The sequence below is a fragment of the Corapipo altera genome, unplaced genomic scaffold (assembly GCF_003945725.1).
Source record: "Corapipo altera isolate COAL_440 unplaced genomic scaffold, ASM394572v1 64, whole genome shotgun sequence".
Classification (NCBI taxonomy): domain Eukaryota; kingdom Metazoa; phylum Chordata; class Aves; order Passeriformes; family Pipridae; genus Corapipo; species Corapipo altera.
This window is the reverse complement of record NW_020884893.1, coordinates 8,950,915-8,967,661: the sequence shown is the minus strand read 5'-3', so window position 1 is coordinate 8,967,661 and position 16,747 is coordinate 8,950,915. Positions and strand designations below refer to the sequence as shown.

General features: G+C 49.9%; 1 protein-coding gene across 4 annotated transcripts; it reads left to right on the top strand.

Annotated features, from left to right (window-relative positions):
- The first annotated feature begins 1,334 nt into the window (after nt 1-1,334).
- Nucleotides 1,335-16,124, top strand: TCEA2 (transcription elongation factor A2). 4 transcript variants are annotated; one of them, XM_027646011.1, is made up of 10 exons: nt 1,335-1,516; nt 4,099-4,161; nt 4,819-4,924; nt 6,028-6,118; nt 11,328-11,461; nt 11,863-11,919; nt 12,620-12,774; nt 13,124-13,270; nt 15,185-15,256; nt 15,821-16,124. In XM_027646011.1, the coding sequence occupies exons 1-10, from the start codon at nt 1,448-1,450 to the stop codon at nt 15,827-15,829; spliced, it is 903 nt and encodes a 300-aa protein (XP_027501812.1). In that variant the 5' UTR covers nt 1,335-1,447; the 3' UTR covers nt 15,830-16,124. The 4 variants fall into 4 exon arrangements, with proteins under 4 accessions (XP_027501812.1, XP_027501811.1, XP_027501813.1 ...); XM_027646012.1 differs by lacking the exon at nt 1,335-1,516 and adding an exon at nt 2,829-2,945; XM_027646014.1 differs by lacking the exon at nt 1,335-1,516 and adding an exon at nt 2,930-2,980.
- The last annotated feature ends 623 nt before the right edge of the window (nt 16,125-16,747 follow it).

Genomic DNA, 16,747 nt, shown 5'->3' with positions numbered 1-16,747 from the left:
CAAAACCCACCTGGATGTGTTCCTGTGTCACTTGCCCTAGGTGACACTGCCTTTGCCAGGTTGGACTGGATGATCTCCAGAGATCCCTTCCAATGCTAATGATTCTGTGATTCTATGATTCTGTCCTCAGTGACTCTGCTGCCCCAGGACAGAGCACGGGTTGGAGCGGAAAACTGTGAATTCTGGTTCCCAAGACCTAACTGTGCAGCCCGAGGCCACACGTAGCACATCCCCGTGCTTTCATATGATCTGCAGCCCCGCCGGGGCAGGACACGGCTGCTCTTTACCAGCACAGTCAGGGCTCTCTCCGAAACGTCGGTGCTTGGTGAGGGCTGGGAAGGCGCCTGTGCAGGAGGAGGCATGGGAGTTTTCCCTCTGCCAGGCGCCAGCTGGAGGGAGCGAGAGCGCTCAACAGCAGCTCCCGGGGGATGCGCTGCCCTCGCACAGTGTACGAGTGCCATCTACAGGGGGGTCCAGCCTGGGCCCCCCCAAACCATCCGGCCCCTTGCCACCCCGCCAGCCCCGCTGGTAACTGGTGGTCAGTCCCCGAGGTCGTGCGGGGGGCACAACCCAGCGCCTCGGTTTATCCGGAGAGCGGGGCCAGCGCTGCTCCAGGGGCTCAGTGCAGCCACGGATGACAGTCACAGAATGGTTTGAGTTGGAAGGGATCTTAAAGCTCACCCATTCCCACCCCCCTCCCCCTCCGCCATGGGCAGGGACACCTTCCACTAGACCAGGTTGCTCCAAGCCCCGTCCAACTTGGCCTTGAACACTTCCAGGGATGGGGCTTCTCCGGGCAACCTGTGCCAGGGCCTCACCACCCTCACAGGGAAGAATAATTTCCCCCCAATATCCCATCTAACCCTGCTCTCCGTCAGTGTGAAGCTGTTCCCCTGTCACTCCCCGCCCTTGTCCAAAGTCCCTCTCCAGCTCTCTTGGAGCCCCTTTAGGCACTGGAAGGGGCTGTAACGTCTCCCTTCTCTTCCCCAAGCTGAACAGCCCCAGCTCCCAGCCTGTCCCCAGAGCAGAGGTGCTCCAGCCCTCGGAGCATCTCCGTGGCCTCCTCTGGACTCGCCCCAGCAGTTTGGGACAGGCTGTTCCTGCTGTTTCCCGGGACAGCCCCGCGGGCGGTGACCGGGGGTCGCTCACTCCCGGCCCCGCTCGGAGCCACCCACCGCGGGGTGAACCGCACCCCTACAGCGCCCCGCGGCGGCCGGGCGGGGCAGCGCGGTGCGGGCGCGGAGCGCGCTGGGAGCTGTAGTCCTGCCGCCGGGCGGTGCTCCGGCAGACAGAAGGCGGGGCGGGCGCCCCCAGGACTACAACTCCCGTCGTGCCCCGCGCGCGCCCGCCCCGACTGCGGCACCGGGCGCTCGGGTGGGCACCGGGCAGCGGCCGCAGCTCCCCCCGCCCGGACCCCCGGCCGGCCCCGGCCCCGGGCAGCGGCGCGATGGGCGGGGAGGACGAGATCGTGCGCATCGCCAGGCGCCTGGACAAGATGGTGGCCAAGAAGAACGCGGTGAGTGGCGGCGGCCGGGCCCCCGCAGCCCGGTTGGGGTGAGGAGCCGCCCCCTGCACCGGGCTCTGTCTGGCGGTCGCGGCTCCCCCTCCTCGCTGCCGTGCTGTAGGGACCCCCAGCCTGTGAGGGTCCTCCCCTTCCCTAGCCCCCATTTGGGGGCCTCTCTCTCAGTGCCGCCCGCGTCGTTGTCGTGCTGGAACAGAGGCTCACCCCCATCAGGGTGGGCATCCCTCCCCCAGACCTGCTCTCCTTCTCCCTTCCCCTTCCATTGCGGAGGCGTGGGGTCCACCCACTGTCCGTAACTGGGGGGGGCAGCTCCTTGTTCCCCTTATGGTGCTCTGGGAACCCCCCGTCCCCACACTGTGCCCCCCATCCCAGGCCTCACTCACTCCCTGCCCCCATCTCAGCACGCCGGGGCTCACCCTGTGCTGCCTGCAGGGTGTTCTCCTCCAGGGGAGCATCCTCAGCCCTCCTCTCCTGTTCCTTTGGGAGCCCTTGGGAAGGGGGATCCGCCCTGGGGGATCCTGAGGCTCCAGTGTTGATGGATTTGCCTCCTGCATCCCCATCCTATGCCGGCACCGCTTGTGCTCACTTGTGTGGCCGCTGGAGAGTGGAAGGGTGGCCAAGCTGCTGTCTGCACCCGGGGGTCTCACAGGGTGAGACCGGTGTCACTGCTTGGGGGGACAGTAGCCAGTATTTCCCTGCTTAATGGGCTATGTCAGTGCTCGTGGGAGCACAAGCAGAATCGTGCAAGTGCTAAGGCAGGAAGATGACAAGGGTTTGTGACTGAGGTAGGCTGTACATCTGTGTTTTTGGGGCGGGGGAGAAGGATTCTGGGGCCAGGGAGGGCTGTGGTGGATGGGAGGTGATGGGTGAGGAGCAGAAGGGATTAGAGGAATGTGGTATTCATGTGGTGGGATACTCGGTGCTGATATCACATGAAGTTTTGGATGCTGGACTGGCCCTGCCAGCCGTGGGTCGGGTGAGCGCTGTCACTTGTGTCCCTGCTCTAACAACTCAGGGAAGTGTGTTTGGGCTAAAGCACAGCCTGGGATGTCTGTTCTTGTTGGTGGCAGGCTTTCAGTGCCAGTGTTGAAATAGGAAAGGAGCAGCTTTACAGAATTTGCTAATTGCACAGGCCTCTTCACTGGGGAAGAGGCAGCTTCTTACACGAGGGCTATGCAGCATTTCCTCCTGGCTGGTGTTTGAGATGGTGCTGAACCCTCAGCGTGTTCGTTGTGTGGGGGCTAATCTGAGAACTCTTCCTGCAGGACGGTTTCCTGGAGTACCCGTTTGTTGCCCTAGTTTTTGCGTGGATCCTCATTTGCTGCGTTGTGCCAAGCGGCCCCATTTCTGAGACAGCAATCACCGGGTTGCTTTGTGTGTTCAGGGCTGGATGTAGTGGAGTCTGTTGGAGGAACAGAAAGGTGTGAGACTGCCTGAGGGGGAAGTCGGTCGTTCTGGGTACGGTAATGTGGTTTGTGCTGGTGTGAGTTGCTTGTGTGCATGCTGAAAGCTTTGACTCTGCTTTGGTTTTGGCATCTGTTCTGTAGGGTGGATTGCAGCTGGATTGCTTTCTGGGGTGAGTGGGAAATGGCCCTTCTGCATAGGGAGGACGGGATCTGAGGACAGGGCTGTCAGTGCAGGCGGCTTCGCTTCCCTTCAGTCATGGGCTGTGCAGGCCTTGTGCTGCAACTGGGCTTGGAGTGGTCTGTGTTGTAAATGAGCTGCTAAATGTGAACACTGGAAGCCTTGTTTGAGGGAAGGGGGTTGGGAAGAAAGAGCCAGCTGAATGGAGACAGGCTGGGATCTGCTGGAGAGAGACTAGTGACTACCACTAGTGACTCTGAGTGACTGCCAGTTTTAGGTATCTACAGATTCCTAGTGAGATATTTTTTTTCTGGACTTGGGTTCTGGGGTGCAGAGATGATATAAGGAAACTTCATAGAATAATTGTCAAGTGGCCAGCTCTTCAGCGTCACAGCTTGATGGCTTTGCTTCTGGTATCAGCTCCTGTCCTGAGCAGAGTGGGGTATTAAGATGAAAACTGGGAAACAGCTACATGGAATTTCATGCTGTAGAAAGAGGATACTTTAGCTCTGGCTCTGAGCTTTAGGTGGGTGACTGAAGTTCTTGCAACTATGCTAAATTGTTATTGTGAGTATATTATCTTTTCTCAGGGCCTCAAAAATAGTGAGTTTGAGAGTAGGATTACTCCTACCAGCCAAGTGGTTGTGCTGAGGGGACAGTGTTGCTTCAGAGTGTATTTCCCATGTGTTAAAAATGTTCAGCTTGCCAGGTGAGGGTAATAAACTAATGCTGCAGTTGTACCATGCACCAGCAAAGATCTGTAGCAGTCCAGTCCTCTTCTCTTTTGCCCATTCCAATAATTCAGGTGCTTTCAGGTTGTAGGATGTACTGTCTGTCCAGAACAGCAATCCCAGCAGGAAGCTTTCTGATGTTCCAGGGAACACTTGTTGGTGTTTTTCCCTTTGAATCCAGCTTTCTGAGTCTGTTCCCAAGCTATTGCATTTGTTTACTAAAAGCTGAGACACTCATTCTGTTTCTCTTTTTCTCTCCAGGAAGGTGCAATGGATTTACTGAAAGAACTGAAGAGTATGCCCATGACTTTGGATTTGCTGCAGGTGAGTTGCACAGGTAGGGTGAAAAGCTGAAGTCTGCATCTGGATGAGTTCAACGTGTTGTCTGAATAATAGATTTCCTCACACTTCTTGCCTCATGCAAAGGATCAAAATAAACATTAAATCCAATAAAATAGTGCTGAACTTGGGGTTTGGACTGGTAGTTAAATAGCTCTGGGTCACCATGTGCTGCCTGAAACTTGTGCAAAGGTAATGAGACAAGTGTGGGTAACTGCTCAAATCTTGTTTTTAGGCTGCAAAAAGAGGAGATACTGGATAAAAGTAGCAAACAAAGGGCAGTCCTGGGAGAAGTTCAGATCTTTGTAATGGTAATATTCAGGAGACACTGGGGAGGTGTGAAAAGAATTACAATTTGGAGCTCAAGATGCATCTTGGAGTTTTTCACTCGAAGCTTGAATGTCACTTAGAGGTGTGCAGGGGAGGGATTCGGGTGATTGGATGTTTCTTCTGATAGGCTTAAGAAACTGGAGAGTGTCATCCCACTCTTCCAAAGCTGTAAGGATCGTAGAATCATTCTGCAAGTCCTTGCATACTCATATCTTGGTCATCACTTTGACTTGGTTGTGGGTATTTCAGATTTCAGTTAGAAACAAACAACGAATCTGTTCTGGAGTGATTGATTCGAGTGTTCTCTTGCAGTCCACCCGCATTGGGATGTCTGTAAATGCACTGAGGAAGCAGAGCACAGATGAAGAAGTGATATCACTTGCCAAATCCCTCATCAAATCTTGGAAGAAACTTCTAGGTAAGGAAATCAGGGTGTTTCTATCAGATTGAGCTTGTGAAGGAGCTTGCTCCAGTGGGAGGCTGGCTTTCTTGGAAGAACTTATCTACTGATCTGAATAGATCAGTAAATCTTCCAGCAAATCAGCCTTTTTTAAATTCCACCCTTGTGTCTTTCAAGTTTTGTGTCCTACCATGCATCCCTCTGGATTTAGCTCCTGTTTAGCCACCTCATCCTTGGAAGAGCATTGAAAGCTTCAGGACTAGTAACATGTACCTGTCCATATAATAATTAGCAGCATTATTTGTAGAAACAATATCTGTGCTCTGAACCCTCCGACCGACCCCACTTAACACAGTATGTGCTGTCAGCCTTGTGCAACAGTTTGGAAAGGGGAATGCTGGAATGCATTTTAGCTGATGAGTTGGAGAAGGACCTTAGTTTACCACCTTGTAGATAAATTCACATGGACCATTTCCAGCTGTGGAGGCTTTCACAGTGATGGGCTCCCTGTTTCGTGCTAGGCTGGATGAGCGTCACAGGCACTGCTTTTGTGTCCTGGCTGGACTGTCACCTCCACATTAGGCTGGGTGTGTATTAGGCTCAGACAGTTTAGCTCTGGGTCAGACTTGTTCTACAGTGCCATGACAGTCCTCTCCAGGGTTGTGCTGTTGGCTTTCAGCAGCACTTGGGAATCAGGAGAAACTGTACTCCCAGAAGGACCAGCCCATACTGGCCCTTCAGGAGGTGTTGGCTGGAAACGCTGCTTTTAATGGTGCTTGAGAGAACTTGATCTGATCCCTGCTCAGCAGCTTGTGTGTCTCTGAAAGACACTTTTGTGATGAGGCATGTCTTGTGAGAAGGCTTATCTCCCAGGCAGGGAAGGTGATGGCTCTCTAGTTTGGTGAGGAAAGTTTTTGTTTGAATTAGGTTCTACTTAGAGGCAAGAAAAGGATCTGTTGTAAAGTGGGGAAGGCCATAAAGGCATTCTTTCTCCTGATTCTTTTTGGAGAATAATAACTTGCCTTAGGCCAACACTAGGTAGTGTGAGGACACTGATGAGTGTATGCAGGGCTGTAGCACAAAGACCAGTTCTGAACCCTTTACTCTTCTTTTGAATGTAGATGCTTCTGAGGAAAAAGGTGAGGAGAAAAAGAAAAACCTGTCCTTGCCAACATCTTCCTCCAAGGAGACTGGTAACTCAAGAGACCAGAGGTAATGCTTCCCTTTAACCAAAGATGACACTGTTACAGAATTTAAATTTTCTCAAGGCACCTTACTTTAATTTTTATTTTTAAGTGTCTGAGTTGGGAGTTTTGGGTAGTGAAATTCCTGATGAGAGACACTGGAAGTGTTTCTTCTTCAGGGTTGATCTGTGTGATGTTATCAATAAACTATAATGCAGAAATATATATCTACAAAATACAGTGGCTTTAGTGAGTTTTTAAATTTTATTCACATCTTATTTTATGCTTTTGTTTTTTACTCTTGATTATGTGTTGTTTTTCTCTATTAGTAAAGCATTCCTCTGTTCTTTTTTCATGTTGCATTTTTATATATTTTTGCTTATTTCTAACTTTGAACTCCTTAGAATGAAGATTATTTTTGACCTTTGTAGTCTCAAGTGATGGATGGGATTGACTGATATGTTACTATAGTAAAACTGCCATTTCTTTGTCCTTGACAAATCCCAGCAGAAATCTCCTTTTCCCTGTAGGCTGATGTCCCCCCAGCTGGCAGGTCTGCTGCAGGCTTTTGCTCCTTGCCATGCCTGTTTCCACTGCCTGTGACTGCAGTTGCTGAGTGGAGACAGTGATCACAGGGGAGGGGGAAAACGGGATTTAAAGCTTTATTCCAGAGACTTCTCTCAGCCTCAGATCCTAGAAGAGTGTGTGCTTCATAGGTTTGGCTCCTAAGTGATTTATCCAATTTCCCAAGTTTGACAGAAGATTTAGAATATTCAAGCTACAGTCCTGCTGTTTTGTTTTGCAGGATGTTCCATGTTTGCAGCCCTTGTTGGTCACTTTCTTGTGACTTTTTTCTGTTTTGATGAGCTGTCTCAGGGCTTGACACTTTGGGTGAGCCTTTGCAGCTCAACAACAGAGCTGTTGATGGAGGAGGCTGCTGATGCTGAGCTCCATGACTTTAATTGACTGGTATCTTTTGATGTCTCGCTTCCGTAAAATGCGAAAAAAGGAGTTGCTGAGTATTGCAGTGAAAGCACTGGGGAGACTCCACGGCCAGAATGGAGTTTAGTGATGCAGTGCAGCATGGGAGTGAGGGCTGTCCAGATCTGTGTGGATCTGTGTGTGATTTCACTCAGAAATCCTGGCTCTAGCACAGAGGCAAAACCCCAGTGCCTCCTTGCTTTGTCATGTATCATGGGGTGTGTGGAGTGCAGTTTTCTGGCTTGTGCTGCTGATATTCCCCTGTGCCTTGATGTGCTGCAGATACTGCAGTTTTCTGGGGTTTTTTTTAATCCTTGATGCTTTTTAGATGTATTCAGCCTCCATCTTCTGAATGGCAAAGCCCTCCCTTGGCTATGAAGGATGAACAGAAGCCAATGGATTAGTGTAGCACAGACCAGGAGCAGCAGCCAACTCCTGGTGTCAGTCTGTTGAGCCAGGCTCAATTTCCAGAGGCAGGAATGCTTATTCTCCAGTCCTGCAAAATAAACTACTAGTCTGCCTTAAAAAAATAGTAATTTATTAGCAGCAAGGAGTCTTTGTTCTTTGAAGCACAGGCTGTGATGGAGTCTGACTGGTTGCTCAGTGTGTGATAGCTGGTTCAGATGAGGCTGCAGTCAAGACACCAAAGAGATCGACTTGTATTCAGATATTTCAGCCATTTATTCTGATAGATTCTGGCCAGGCCTTTCTCTTCTGTCAGGGAGAAATGCTTGAGCAGCTCTTGGCCTGAAACTTGCTTTCTGGAGCACAGATGTAGAAATCCCTCTGTAGTGACTGGAGCTATCACTACAAGACCTGAAGGCTCTAAGCCAGCCAGCATGGAGCTGGCACCTGTGAATTTAGATGCTGCCTTGCTCTAATCCAAAGCATATTCTGTTGTGCTGTAGAATTTCAGACCCTTGGAGTAGTCCATGTTAATGGGCTGTGTCTTGTGTTTCTGTCTCTGGCAGCAGGAGCTTTTTCTTTTCCAGGATTCTGTAAACTGCCTTTATTAGGAGGTTTTGGAACTGTGGCCTGAATTTAGCTTTTCTGTGGGATTTTCTTCCAGTGCAGCCCTGAGTTCTGCTTGCAGTCCCTGGCTGCTGCTTTGCCACCATTTTGTTCCAGCATAGCCTTTTTTTTATGCATAAACTTTTGTTGCCTGGATAGATTTACAAGCTCTTTCTCCTGTTCAACAGGAACAGTGTGAACCACAAGGATTTCCTGAAATAAGTCTTCTAGGTGTGTTTGAGCTCTACTTCCCAACTATTCTATTTATAAACTAACCTCTAAACCTTAATAAATAATTTTCTGTCTTTGGAATGGCTGAGAAATCTGTTTCATCTAATTTGTGAGGGCTTAGCTCTTATCTCAGGGCATGTATGACATGTCTGTATGTAGGCAAATGTGTCTCTCCTCATCAACTAACAGGAGTGGGATTACCATGCATCTTGACTAGATTTTTTCTACCTCCAGGAAATAAAAATTTAAATATTTAAGTCGATGGCATTTGCAGATAGAACCTTCCTGAAAATCAAGTATTACCTCTGCAAGTATTAGTTTGGAGACCTGGCTTTAAGGACTGAATGTGGTGAAGGTCAGTGTTCTGAGTTCACACTGAGTTCACTGAGTTCACACAGTGTTTTGCTCTGGGAGTCCTTTGTTGACAAACAGACAAAATTTAAATCTGGAAGAGCTCTCAGGGAAACTTCTCCTGCTACCCCTCCCCAGCACAGCACAGCCTCTGTCCAAGCTGTCCCTGACGGGCTTTTTTCTAAGCTCTTCTTTGACAATCCTAAAAAAACCTCAGAGCAAGGCATTTCCACAGCTGCCCTTGGCAGTATTTCCAATTCATAACTCACCTTTACAGACTGAAACTCAGTCTCAATCCAAACTTGTCTGCTAAGACCATTTTTACATTCTTTTGTCTTTAGCTAGTATGGAGGCTTTTTTTCCTACCATCTTATTTTGTAAGGAATTTCAGGACTTGTCTCCTTTAAATTTTCCCTGCCAAAAACCACCTCAATTCCTTCAGTCCTTCCTTTTATTGTAGGTAGGTTTTCTAGGCTTTTTGCCTTTGTCCTTTGGGAAGTCTCATTTTTCCAAACTATTTTATGCAACATGAGCAGCTGTGATTTTCAGATGGGTTACTCCTGACTTGTGTATACTCAGTGTATACACCCCCCATGGGTGCTGCCTGTGATCTGTGTGTAGCTTCTTAAGCACAAAAGTACCTGATGGCAATTTTTACATCCCAAATGGGAGAAAATCATCATCATCTAATTGATTATTTACAGGCTAAGTTGTTTCTTCTCTTTCTAACATTTGCAGTGTAAATACTGTTGAATGTTTTGAGCTGTTTGGACACAAATCTGTTCTTTAATAGGCTGCTGCAGTGCCGACCAGTAAAACTAGCTGGTAAAAAATGGTTTTATTCAGCTACTGGTCAAAGAGAAACACAATAAGCTCACAGTATAATCTTCCTGTTAAGAATGCATCTCCTTCATCTGAGCAAGAAATTAATCCTCTGCTTTGGTGACCTGAACAATTTGCTGAAGGTTCACTGGTGGATGCTTCTGGAAAGGGCCTGGCCAGGTTCTGAACTGCGGAAATCCAGTAGCCCCAGTGATGATCTGTGGGATTTTAGCCAGACTGGATATGACCTTAGCTGCAGAAACTCCCAGGATAAGTCTCTGAAGTTGTCTGGCTCAGTTTGTGTGGCAGCAAAATCGGAAGGTTTCCAGCTTAGCACTGTTTTTCTGTGGGCTGACTAATCCCTTCCAGGACAGTGTAGTGGAAGTGCTTGTTCATAACAGATTTATTTTTGATGGCAACAAACTGGCAGTAGTGACCTAGCTTAACAAAAATTGTCAAGCCACTTGGATATTCAAGGAGATATTGCCAGCATGGCATGGCTGAAATATCGGGGTTTCTCTTTTTTTCCCCTTTGTCTCTTTAGTGTATTAATGTTACCAGGCATTGGCCATAAATACAGTGCATTTTACAGCCCAGTCACCAAAGCCAGGGCAATCTCTGCTGAAGAAAAATTGCTCTTCTGCTGCTTAGATTTAAGGGGGAGAACAAAGCTCTAGAAAATCATCTGTGAATCATAATAGCCCAAATCCTTTACCAGCAATATTTGCAGGGCTGACTAACTCCCTGTGCAGATGTTAGGCTTTATGGGTGCACACCCAGCTGAGCTGCTCAGTGAAGCTCCTTCTCTGCAGGCAGACCCTGCAGCAGTGACTCAGCCTGCCCACATCATGTGCTAATTGTGCAGGCAGGTCTCCATCCAGCTCCCCTGGCAGGTGACCCGACTGAGTCAGCCCCAGCAGGCAGGTGTTTGCATTCCCTTGCCTGTGCCCGTGATTGCTTGCAGGTGGAAATGAAGTTATTTTTGAGAGCAAAGCAGTATTTCTTAGTTCTGTGCTAGCCCAGCACCTGTGTGAGCCGTGTGTGGCTGTGTAGGGGTGCTGTGCTGTGAGATGAGTAATCTGTCTTGCTCAGCTTACAGGAAAAAGGAAGGTCCTTTTATGTGTTATGCTTTGTTGTTTGTTTTTTTTAAATATCAGAGCTGAAGAAGGCATTTTCTTTTTTTTTTTCTTTCTTTTCCTTAGCACAGCAGCTCCTTCTTCTGGAGGGGCTGGTGTTGGCTTCTGATTTCTGCCTCAGAAGGCAGCATGCTGCACTCCTTATTGGCTGCAGAGAGCTGGAGTGCATTTTCGTTTAGCTGTTCTCTTTCCTGCTGCTGAAATCTTGGTGCTAAAGAATGAGATTAACTTCAGTGGTGCTTTCTGCTCAATTTCTGCTGAGAGCATTTGTGTACCTCTGCAAAGCCAGAGGAAAGAAGTACCCTGGGTCTGCACTACACTGCCAGACTGAGAGAGCACTGATGGTCTCAGATGTCTGAGTGTTTTTGAGTTACTGGTGGTGTCCAGCACTAATATTTTTGCTTGATGGCCAGTGGTGCAGCAGCTGATACATGTTGAATAACACAAGATGGTTGGCAAGGCTGTTCATGGACTAAACCTCTGCTGGTAGCCAGCAGTGTCCACAGGAGAGCTCGTGCCTGGGCTGCTGGTGTTGGCTGCTGTGTTGTGCTCTGTGCTGATTTGGGGCAAAGCTCTTTGCACTGTGTTCCTCTGACTGGTTCTGTATTATGATCAACAGGATGCTTGGCCACATACCTGCTGCTCCCCTCTCTGCTCTCAGTGGCCCGAACTGAGACATTCTGACAGGTGAAGTTTTTCTTTTAGCTCCAACAAAAGGCAGGAGCCTCCGAAGACTCCGACCACCCCCAAAATCACCACCTTCCCCCCGGCACCGATCACGTGCGACGCCGTCCGCAACAAATGCAGAGAGATGCTGACAGCAGCTCTGCAGGCTGATGGTAAGTGCTGTGGGGAGCCCTGCATTGCCTGAAGTGCTTCACAGCTCCAGCAGCGTTCTGACAGAGACTTCTGCATGTAAGTCAGTGCCAGTTCAGCTAAAATATGCCATTCTGGAGCAGCCTTGTCAAAGGATTATTGCTAGCAGCTCAGTCTAGCCACTGGTCACCTCTTTGAACTGGCTGCTTTTTCAGACACTTGCACAGGGATCTGGCTTGAGCTGGAGGCACGACAGCGTGTCAGGCAGTGGGTGTTAAGAACGTGGGTTACCTGGGGTCTTCTGCTCTGCAGCAGGGGATGGTCTGGCTGTAAGTTTAATCTTCAGGGGTTCAGGGATTTGCTTCACTTTCTAGTTCTTGTCTGATTGCTGTAAAGTGAAGCTCCTGTTTCTCCTGTCTTACAGATGACTACATCGCCATCGGTGCTGACTGCGAGCACATAGCAGCCCAGATTGAAGAGTATATCCTTACTGTACAGCCCTTCCTCGAGGGCCTGCATGCCTCCAGGAGTGAAATCTGTGTGCTCAAAGGAAAAAGAATCTGTGTAAATGTTCTGCTGCAACTTGTCAGGGTTCTGGGTCTGGTTCCAGCTCTGCTTGGCTGAGTCCTGGGTCACTAAGGAACCACCAGTGTGGTGCTGGGAGCTCAGGGACTGTAATCCCTAGTTTGACCTTCCCATCAGTGTGCTCTTCCCTGCTCTTGACTCTATTTCCAAATACATGCAACTTCCCTGTGCTCCTTGTTAAGGAGAGTGTGCTGATTTAGACAAAAGCAGTGGGAAAGATGGAGCAATAAGGATCAAGTTCCATGTCCTTGTGAGATAAGCCAGGAGTTTGCTCCCTTTGGGGGCTGTAGGGTAGGAGGTGAGCTGGGCTCTCTCAGTGAAGGGGTTTGCAGCTGTCTTGCTGAGAGAAAGAGCAGGCTGAAGAACCTGAGCATAACTATTTCCAGCACAGTGAAAAAGTCTGAACTGGAGGCCCCTGGACTCTGGCATAAACCAGTTCTCAACTCCAGCACTGACCTCCCAGAGCAGATGCTGCCGTTGGGTCCCAGCACCTTCATCTGTGTCCTGCCAGTGGGTAACACTCCCTGCTCTTCATGGGTGGCTGGGAAGTGCTTGAGGCCTCTGGGTTGATTGCAGACTCCTTGACTGCCCTGTACGCATTTACCAAGATGTCAAGAACACTGACATGAAATACAAGAACCGGGTGAGGAGCCGCATCTCCAACCTGAAGGACTCCAAAAATCCTGAGCTGAAAAAGAACGTGCTGTGTGGGGCCATTACCCCCGAGCAGATCGCGGTGATGACCTCGGAGGTGAGGAAGCCCGAGGAGCAGGGTTTGCTTCTTGGAGGGAAAATTTCCTGAGGTTTGGCTGGAGGCAAAGGGCTGGGCTGCTTCCAGGGTTGCAGATTTCTCAGTAGCTGCTGCCAGAGTGCATGGAGCGAGCTAGCAGTGGGGTTTGCAGTGTGAAGAGTAGTCTGTTGAGCCTTCAGGTCATCACTGGGGCCTGGGTGTGAACCAGAAACAAGGAATGAAGGCTTTGTGTCTTAATGCCCTTCTGTCAGGCCACCCTGTCCTGTTGGCTGCTTCTACTGTAGTGGGTGTGGTAGTAAAACTGGACAGATGTGATTTTTTTATTGCCTTTTTTTTTTTTTTTTAAAAGGAAATGGCCAGTAATGAGCTGAAAGAGATCAGGAAAGCCATGACAAAAGAAGCAATCCGGGAACATCAGATGGCCAAGACAGGAGGGACGCAGACTGACCTCTTCACCTGTGGGAAATGCAAGAAGAAGAACTGCACCTACACCCAGGTTAGTCTTCCTGCTCCTACAGCCTGCACACCACTGACCTCTGCACAGGACACGATCCGTCACGGTCACGAGCTCGTGCTGCTCTGTGACAGGCCCTGCAGGCACAAATGTTGCCACTGGTGGACAGGGCCCTTTTGTACACTTGAGGCTCTCTAAAATGTGCTTTTGCACATGTTTCCTTGGAGCTTGTGTAAGTCTTTTTGGCTCATTTGTACAAGAGCAGGAGTTGTGCAGCCATAAGGAAGCTTTTCAAAAGTACAGCAGTGCTCTACATCGAAAGCAGGTGCTGGGAATGCTGGGATTCAGATGAGAAAGGAATGGGGAGCATAGAGGAGAGACTGCAGAAACCAAAGCAGACATGTTGATGGTATTGAAAGTGCAAATTAAGAATGTAGACAACCTGCTGCTGGACAAATCCCAACTTCATTAAAATCAAGCAGCATGAAACAGGTGAAACAAAAGGAATACACAAAGCAGTGATGTGAGCAGGCAGAGGATTTTTCTTCTCTATGGCCAGCTGCTGGAAGCCTTGTGCATTACCAGTGCTTCTTAGTTCCCATGTTTGTGCCAGGCATCAGGAGATAAATGTGCCTTTGCTGCGAGTCAGTGGCTTAGAATGTGCAGATACCCAAAAATGCACCAGCAGCCACAAGATTGCTACTGAGTGGGTGTGCATGAACTGCGTGTGCAAGTGCCGAGTGAAACTCCTGCAATGCTTGGACTTGACATGCAAACACAGAGGAGATCCAGGGAGCTGACCTGGGAGTTTCCCTTGGCTCAGCAGCAGCCTTGCATCCCATGGGCTGGCTCAGGCAAGAGGCCTCACTCTGCCAGTGCTCCCAGTAAGTCAGCTGGAAGCACTCTGGGCTGTGCCAGCACACAGGACTGTCTCCACCTGTAGTGGACTGGAGTCCAGCTGCCTGGGATTGGGGCAGGAGACAACAGTTATCTTCTAAATAGAAATATCTGGAGGGTTTCTCTATTTTTATTGGTTTTCCAGTAAAATCTCCAGTGGGTGATGAGATGCTGTAAGTCCCAAGTAGATGAACTGGTGTTTATGAGCACGTTGGAAGGCAGGTGGTAATGTTGGGGGGGAATTACAGAATTTAGCTTTTCAGCATGCTTGCAAGAATGCTTAATTTGCATCATGCAAATACTGTGACTCTTGCATATTGGGTAAGTACACACAAAGATCATCATAATTACCCCTTGGCACAGTTCTGCTGCTTGACTTGTGCAGGAGTGCCAGTGTTTTCAGTGTAGATCTGCCTTGTGGTTTTCAAATGCCATGAAAATCTGATTTTTAGTAAAGTATGTGTTTCTGGCAAGAGCCAGTCAGAGGCAGCAATCACATCTGGGTTAAATATCGGAGTTCCTTAGTGGCTCAAATACAAACCAGACTGGAAATGTGCAGAACCTGGTAACTCAGAGTGTGTTCCTGTGAGGCCAGGATGTAGGACTGGTCTGCAAATGGGAATGGCTTGAGTGCTTTTTTATGTGTGACTGGGGAGCACATGCTTGAGGCTGAGGGTTTTGTCATCTCCCTGCTGGCCACGTCCCTTCCTGGGGGACAGTTTGGGAAGGAATTGGCTGTGGGTACATCCATCTCTGGATCCACCCACGAGGAATGGGCAGCAGAGAGAGTGAGAGGGAAATCTGCTGCCCCAAAAGACATCACTCAGGTAGTGTCAGGCTGGAGAGGGGTCATGATGGACGTACAGGTGTATCTGTGCATAACGCAACAATCAGACTTGTTTTACAGGAAAGCTCCTTGTGCCCTTCCAAGCCTCGGTCTCTCATTGAATTTGTGACCCCAGCCTGAATCCCTGGAGGCCAGAGGGAGGGGGGGAGCTCCCTGTGTCCTCCAGGGGCCTGTGTGATGCTGGGCTCTCACCTCTCTCTTGTCCTCCCCAGGTGCAGACCCGCAGCTCCGATGAGCCCATGACCACCTTCGTCGTGTGCAACGAGTGTGGGAATCGCTGGAAGGTAGCACACCAAGGCTATTACTGGCACTGAGGGGTGTTGGGGGGCTGCATCCACCCTGCTGCAGGCACTTGGCTGCTGCTCAGAGGTGTTTGCCAAACTCTCGCTGGCTCTAGCGAGTGATCTTCCCTCTCAGCACAGAGGCAAGAGCTCCTGGGCTCATCCCACCTCTGCAGAGCAGCTGGGGTCAAGTCTCAACTTCCACATTCCCCGCTCCCTCATCACATTCCTTCTTCCATGATCAGCTTCACAGTGCTTTCCACGCTCCCTCTGAGAGATGGTGGTGATGACATTCAGGATTTCAAAACTGCTCTTCCATGCTGTGCACAGAGCTCGGGGGTGAGCAGGAATCTCCTGGTCAGTGGCGAGCAGAAACGGTGCCACTACAAAGTGCCAAAGAGCCACAGCCGAGAGATTCAAACGGGAGCTCCCTTTGGCCCCCGAGCCCTTGCCAGCTTCTGAAACCAGCCCATCACCTGGATCCTTACCTTCTTCTAGGCAGCACGACCCACAGCTCCCCTCGGCAGCGAGGTTTCTAATCGGGGTTTAAACTCCCTTCTCTTGCAGTTCTGCTGACATGTGCCATGGCCCGAGAGCGGCAGCCAAGCGCAGACCCGCGCGCAGCCTCCACGCGCCAGCTCCCACGGCAATTGTGTTTTGTGTCCCAGTGAGTTTGCATTGTCACGTGCTGAGAGAGCAGCAGCGGGGAGGCCTGGGGGCCTCACGGAGAGCCACAGCCCTGGGCTGACAAGTTGGCAGGAGAGCTCACTAAACACACCCAGTCGTTATTTTCTCATCTAAGCGAGTACGGTCACTTCCTCTTCAAAACTAATATTAAACATTTTTGTCAGTTTCTGACTTTTTATTTCAACTGCGTGTGCAGCACTTTGCTTTTGTGGTGTGGAACTGCATGGGAGCTTGACAGATGGTCCGTGTCCAGGTGGATGAGGACTGACTGGAGCACCAGAAAGTGAGATGTGACTTGTAGGTACATCCTCAGCACGTGAAGGCTTGTTCCTGTCAGCTCATCAAATCTAAACCACTGGGCCAAGCCCTGGCATGGCTGGGTGGGCAGTACTGTTGACAGAACACAGCTTTTGGGGCACAGATCAGATGCTGCTTTTTCTTGGCAGCATTCTCTCAATTTTGGAGTGATTCCTTGGCATCTTGAGCCTTTAAAGGCCAACAGCATGATGAGAATGTGCTGCCTGAAGAGACTGAATGCAGGGTGACACCAGCCACAAAAAAAACCACCCCAAACTGTTGATTTGTGGAAGCAGGACAGGGAGGAAGCTTTTCCTGGGATTCCATCTGTCTGTGGAAGGAGACCCCTGTAGCCAAGAGCTCCCTCAGCTTGGGCTGAGAGCAGGGAAGACCAGGGCAGTTACAGAGAGGGTCCAGCAGCCTGTTGATGTTCCTGCTGCCTCCCAGAAGGCTGGTCCCCAAGGCTGCCTGCTCCCCATAGCCCTCATGCTGGGATCCTGGGGACAGTTA

Coding starts and splice junctions, on each gene's coding strand:
- TCEA2 (XM_027646010.1), top strand. CDS start 1,448: ATGGGCGGGGAGGACGAGATCGTGCGCATCGCCAGGCGCCTGGACAAG. Junction 4,925..6,027: donor ATCTTGGAAGAAACTTCTAG/GTAAGGAAATCA, acceptor TTTTGAATGTAG/ATGCTTCTGAGGAAAAAGGT. Junction 11,920..12,619: donor AGCAGCCCAGATTGAAGAGT/ATATCCTTACTG, acceptor ACTGCCCTGTAC/GCATTTACCAAGATGTCAAG.